We start from the raw sequence: 6,028 nt of genomic DNA on the forward strand, positions 1-6,028 counted from the left end.
CTGACATGACTTATTGAGCGGTCTGGCCATAATTTTACTCTCCAGCTTCCCCCAGTGCCAAAACAGCGCCGCCTCAGGAAATCCCAAATAAGGGCAAGCAACTGGAACCCCACCGGAGCCAGTCCTTATGTGGTCATGACCTTATAAGGCACGGAGGAGCGGCGCTTTCCGGCAGCTGCGCAGCCTGGCGCACAGATGGGAAATTCAAATGAAATCGAAAGATATCCGGCAAAAGAGTGAGAGTTAAACTGCTGTTTTCAAGAGCTTTTACAAGATGAAGGTAGCCTACATTGAACGAAGAGCCGCGTTGCCTTTTGGAATTTACCAGCGGAGCAAGTCTCTGCGCGCGTTTCTTTTCCCTCCCGGGCGTCATGTGTCCTCCACCGCAGTGACTAAATATGGGCTTCCTCTTTTCCAAATATGGACATCTACGTCACGAAGAGAGGGTTTATATGCTGCGGGAAACCTTTCCGCTCAGAGACAGCCCTGAGAGCCCATAAGAGCAAGCAGTAGAGCAGATACACATAGAACTCCCAAACTGAGAACATATCGCAGTCAAAGTACAAAAGTCAACAAACAACATTCAATCCAAGAGGGTTAATACCTGACTGGAAATTCGACTTGACTAATATTCTACATATGTTAAAAACAAACAAACACATTGTTTATTCCTTTTTATAAATGAGTAAAAAGGAGACTTTGGATTTTCTCTAAAATCCCCCAAAAAAGAGACAAGTGGATCTTTTACTCATCTCTGAGAGAGAAGGAAAACAAAAGGACAAGTGGAGCACGAGAGGCAAGAAACGAGGCTGAACACAGCATCTTCTGTGGCTTCTTCCCTGCGCTCAGCCAGCGTGCAGCAGTCAGCCGCACTGCACGCTTCTCCGATCAGCGGGCTCCAGACTCCAGCGTCAGCCCTGCAACAACTCCAGCGGCACCAGAAGAGGATGGCTGCAGCCAAGACCGAGATGCTCCTGCCAGCCCTGCAGATCTCGGAGCCTCTGAACTTCCCTCACTCGCCCATGGATAACTACCCCAAGCTGGAGGAGGTGATGATGCTCAGCTCTGCGGGGACACCGTTCCTCACAGCTTCCGCGCCTGAAGGTGCCGGCTTTGGCTCCGGGGAGCCAGGGGAGCAGTACGACCACCTTGCTGGGGGTAAGCGTGTGCTTGTTTAAACATAATATCTTGAGGTGACTGCGCTAGTAAACTGGAAGTGTACTATTGATCTTTTTTTCTGCGTTAATAAATTAGTTTGATCAACTTTGTCCTAATGATAAATATAATTAAATGAAGAATATCTGATTTTTGGACTTAACATTTGCGTTAGATTTATTTTTTTGTCATGGCTTTATAATAGAACTGCCAGATCCATCAAGTGACAAAGTATGCGACTTAATGCCATGATTGCAAGTTCACTTCTACGTCACGGCTTGCTTCTCCAAACACTTTAATTGCCCCATTAAAATTGCATTCCAAAAAACCAGTTGAACTGCAGTTACCATAATTAATCCGCCTCAGGCTTTGACTGGCTTAGAAAATTGTGCCTTTGTGTACACACGTGTACCTTTGTGTGTGCATGTGTGTGATTAGTGTCAAATAGGAAGACCAAAATTTTGCAGTGGCAGAGTGAAGGAAAGTTGTGAAATGAAAGAAATCAAATGAAATGAAAGATATTGGAAGTTAAGGGCGTCCGTGAGAGTGATCTTTAAATATTGGTGGTTACACCTTTGACTTGTTGCTTCTGACACTGACCAATGTTGTGTCCTCCTCTCTTGGCAGATACACTCCCTGACATTCACTTCAACTGTGAGAAGACAGTAGGGGAGCAGACGTACCCCACCCCAAGACTGCCCCCCATCTCCTACACGGGTCGCTTCACTCTCGAAACCGCCACAACTTGCAGCAACAGCCTTTGGGCGGAGCCTATTTTGGGCCTGTTCACTGGTCTGATGGGCAACATTCCTGCGAGCTCGAGCACTTCGTCTGCCAACTCACAAAACTCATCCTCCTCATCTTCATCTGCCGCGACTTCTTCCTCTTCGCCTTCTTCTACCTCGTCCTCGTCGCAGAGCTCCAGCCTCACGTCATCCGTCCACCACAACGAGCCGAACCCCATCTATTCGGCCGCCCCAACCTATTCCAATGCCAGCTCCGACATCTTTCCGGACCAGGGCCAAGCCTTCCCCGGTTCCAACGGAGGCGCGCAGTACCCTCCCCCCGCATACCCGAATAGTAAAAGCTGCAGCACCAGCTTTCCCGTGCCCATGATTCCCGACTACCTGTTCCCACAGCAGCAGGGAGAAATCAGCCTGGTGCCCCCTGACCAAAAGCCATTTCAGAGTCAGTCAAGCCAGCCCTCTCTCACTCCCCTGTCCACCATCAAAGCTTTTGCCACCCAGACGGGCTCCCAAGATCTAAAGAGTGTCTATCAGTCTCAGCTGATCAAGCCCAGCCGCATGCGCAAGTACCCCACCCGCCCGAGCAAGACCCCTCCGCACGAGAGGCCCTACGCCTGCCCGGTGGAGACCTGCGACAGACGCTTTTCTCGCTCTGACGAGCTGACGCGTCACATTCGCATCCACACCGGCCAGAAGCCCTTCCAGTGCCGCATCTGCATGCGCAACTTCAGCCGCAGCGACCACCTGACGACGCACATCCGCACGCACACGGGCGAGAAGCCCTTCGCCTGCGACATCTGCGGACGCAAGTTTGCTCGCAGCGACGAGAGGAAGAGGCACACAAAGATCCACCTGCGGCAGAAGGACAAGAAGGCAGAAAAAGCCGGGGCGGTGCCAGCCCCCGTGTCAGCCGCCTCGCCTGCCTCCAGCTACCCTTCGCCCATCGCTTCATACCCCTCCCCAGTGTCTTCTTACCCGTCCCCCGTCACCTCCTGCTACTCCTCTCCAGCTCACACATCCTACCCGTCTCCCTCTATCGCCACCACCTACCCTTCAGTGTCCATGTCCAGCACCTTCCAGTCCCAGGTAGCTTCTCCCTTCTCTTCTTCAGTCGCCTCCAACCTCTACAGCTCCCCTGTGCCAACCCCATTATCGGACCTGCATACCACTCTCTCCCCAAGGACAATCGAGATCTGTTAAGGTCGCCTTGCATTCAATCATTTGAAGGGACGCTCGGCAGCATCGAAAGACTACATTGACTGTTGTTACCCCCAAATCAAAAAAAAAAAGAAAGGAAGCACTTTTGTGACTGCTCTTTATGCAGTGTTGGGTCGGGTCTATCCTGAGGTTTAGACAAGAGGTTTATATGAGTGAAAAGGACACGTGTCAAGGACTGGGCAAGGTTTTTTCCTCCTCTCTGCCAGACAAATGCAGCACTTCAAATGCATAAAGGACTGAAAAAAAGGAATGGGCTCCAGCATTGTTGGCTCTTTACTATCAGGTACACACAAAACAAAACAGAGAAAAAGTGAAGCTTGCCAGCAGCTGAGGTGCTCCAACACGTCCGCCCTCGTAGGCATGCGTACAGTTACAAGAGACAATGACTGATATACATAAGCTACCATATGTATATTGTACATGTGTCATGTTTTGTTCTTATCATTCTTTGATATTATTGATGTGAACAATGATTTGCATATTTGCATTGTATTATTTGAAGTGAGCAGGGCCACATTTTCTACATATTTTTCTCTATTATGTAGTGATGCTGCTGTGATATGTTTTATTTGGAAAAATATACAAAAAAAAAAAATAACCCACATATTCAAGCATGAGTAGGAGTGATGTTAGTTTCTGTTTGTAAATATCATCCACTGGTACTCCTTTTCTATCTTTCTCACGTGTGACATATCGTTGAGTCGAGAAAAGAAAAAGAAAAGAGCATTTCGTCTCACCCCCCACCCCCGAAAAAAACCCCACAACGAAAAGGACAAACGCTCCTGTCATTTGGTGCCTTTTGCGAAGCCTTGCTGATGTTGTGAATCGGCTGCGTGTGCGAGAGAGGATGCGCTGATTCTCGCCTTAAGGACTGAGGGAATATTTTTTTTACAGAATGTAAGTCACACTCGAAGGGAAGAAAAGGGGATGAGGGCACTGCTTCATTTAATTAGAATGTAAGCAAAAAAAAAAAAAAAAGTCTATTTTTATAAATGTAAATATCCACATCTTCAAGAGCCGGAATGTTGACGTTACCTACTGAGTAGGCATGGGATTCTTTTGTATGTTCGATACATGCAGTTCATTATTTTGTGGTTTTCTTTATTTTGTATTTGTGTTTGTTGAAACAAGTGACTGTTCCTGGCTTCTGAACACAATGAATGCGCTTAACTGCCAATGGGATATTTGGTGTAAAAGATATCCTCCCAGAATTTAAATATAAATAAAAATGTGAATATATATATATATATATATATACATTTATTCGTTCAGTGATTTATTCATTTCACCTATTTGTTTTCCAAACATGTCCAAGTTGCATGACATTCATTTAGTATTTTACGCACACAGCATGGGATTATGTTGCTTGAATCAAAGAATACATTTGCTCAGCACGATCACAGTTCTCCGGTCCCCAATCAGCGATAAGACTAACGCATGACCCCCGTGGCTATAAACACTGAGAATTTTATCTTGATTCCACCAACTTACTCTCCAAGATATTCTTCAGCTTATGTAAAACTCTTTTTCACTTAAGATTTCAAAGATTCACACTATATGGCCCCAAATTGTTGCATACATTCGCCACGGTATCGCCCTCCAGCAATATAATTAAAAATAAAAATCCCTCATGCTGTTCGAAAATATTTTAGGAAGTAAATGAGGATATTTTAAAATGTCTATGAAAATGTTACATTTTCACAGGCTGTCTTTGTTTTCTCATGGATGGAGCTGGAGACATCCCGTCGCTTCTTTTCTATTTCCCCTTTGTCTACCGCAATGGAAACCCATGGACAAGAGAACCTTACTGTTTTTTTCATCTAATACATTGGAGAAATCTAATGTTGTGACATCAACCCAAACTAGTCACAAATGCAAACACAACCAAATTCCTAGCAGGAAAACAAGTTGATGACACTGTTGACGTAAATAGAAAACAATTACAATAATTGGTCTCTTAATCTAGGATCTGAAATGTTCCGTGGGTTTGTATCAGCATTTGTCTGTCTTTTTAGTGTGTACATTATTGAGACCCAGACACACACATTTAGACTGTTGGGATGTTTTTGCGCTTTGTAATGAGCCTTTTGACTGTTTGGGGCCACCAACGGCAGGCAGTCCTTGTCGGCCTCACATCACGGCGTCGAATTGTGGCGGGGTCAACATTTGTAAGGTTACACCAAGTTAAAAGTGCACATCTTCCCTGAAATAATGGTCAAACGCCTTTTTTTCTTTTTTACGCTTCAACTTGAGAGGGACCGTGGCACACAGGAACAAAAGAACCTAAATGTCATATCACTAATATGAGTAGATATGTGTTGTCTGATAAAAGATCATACACAATGTGTTTGAGTCTATTTCTGATCGGCCCTTTGATAGGATTCAGCAGCATTCATAAACAGATCTGAATCGTCATTATGCGGCTTGCTTAAAATGCAGAAATGTGTCGCTTCCTTCATTATGGAATTATTTTGGTCTCCGGTTGCTGCTAAAGTGCCATTCTGCCGCGCTTTAGCAGTGGGCCGTTCTTTGTGAAAACAACAGGCAGAGTTTCCTTTCAGCCTTTTTCATGTGAAGAGACAAACATTTCAACTGGTGCGCGTTGCAGCCGGGGGCCTGATGTGTCACGGTCCATTAGTGAACCCCTCGAAGGATGGACGGCCAATACATCAAGTATGTGAGGGAAGCGTGTTGGCCATCATTGTGCTCGTCCCCCTGATTGGTGGCTCTTCCTCACGCTGAGCCTGTTCTGTTCGGGGACAAAGTTGCGTCGTGGATCAGTTCGTTTTTGTAAGCCGCAGCGGAGCCACCTCGCGCCCCGATGGGCTTCCACATCAAGAGCGATGCCTTTGTTCAAAAATGTATTTGTTCTCTTATTCTTTTTGGGAACCGTGTAATACAAAAAAAAA

The 6,028-nt window shown here is 46.0% G+C and overlaps 1 protein-coding gene across 1 annotated transcript; it reads left to right on the top strand.

Moving 5' to 3' along the window:
* The first annotated feature begins 491 nt into the window (after nt 1–491).
* On the top strand, nt 492–4,120 carry egr1 (early growth response 1). The gene is made up of 2 exons (XM_085906342.1): nt 492–1,158; nt 1,783–4,120. The coding sequence occupies exons 1-2, from the start codon at nt 948–950 to the stop codon at nt 3,099–3,101; spliced, it is 1,530 nt and encodes a 509-aa protein (XP_085762468.1). The 5' UTR covers nt 492–947; the 3' UTR covers nt 3,102–4,120.
* The last annotated feature ends 1,908 nt before the right edge of the window (nt 4,121–6,028 follow it).

This window comes from Syngnathus leptorhynchus, chromosome 2 (assembly GCF_054491065.1).
Source record: "Syngnathus leptorhynchus isolate UIUO chromosome 2, UIUO_Slep, whole genome shotgun sequence".
Classification (NCBI taxonomy): Eukaryota; Metazoa; Chordata; class Actinopteri; order Syngnathiformes; family Syngnathidae; genus Syngnathus; species Syngnathus leptorhynchus.

Bases quoted from the DNA above. Each gene is read 5' to 3' on its own strand.
- egr1 (XM_085906342.1), top strand. From the start codon at position 948: ATGGCTGCAGCCAAGACCGAGATGCTCCTGCCAGCCCTGCAGATCTCG. The intron at 1,159-1,782 runs GTAAGCGTGTGC...CTCTCTTGGCAG, and splicing joins GTACGACCACCTTGCTGGGG to ATACACTCCCTGACATTCAC.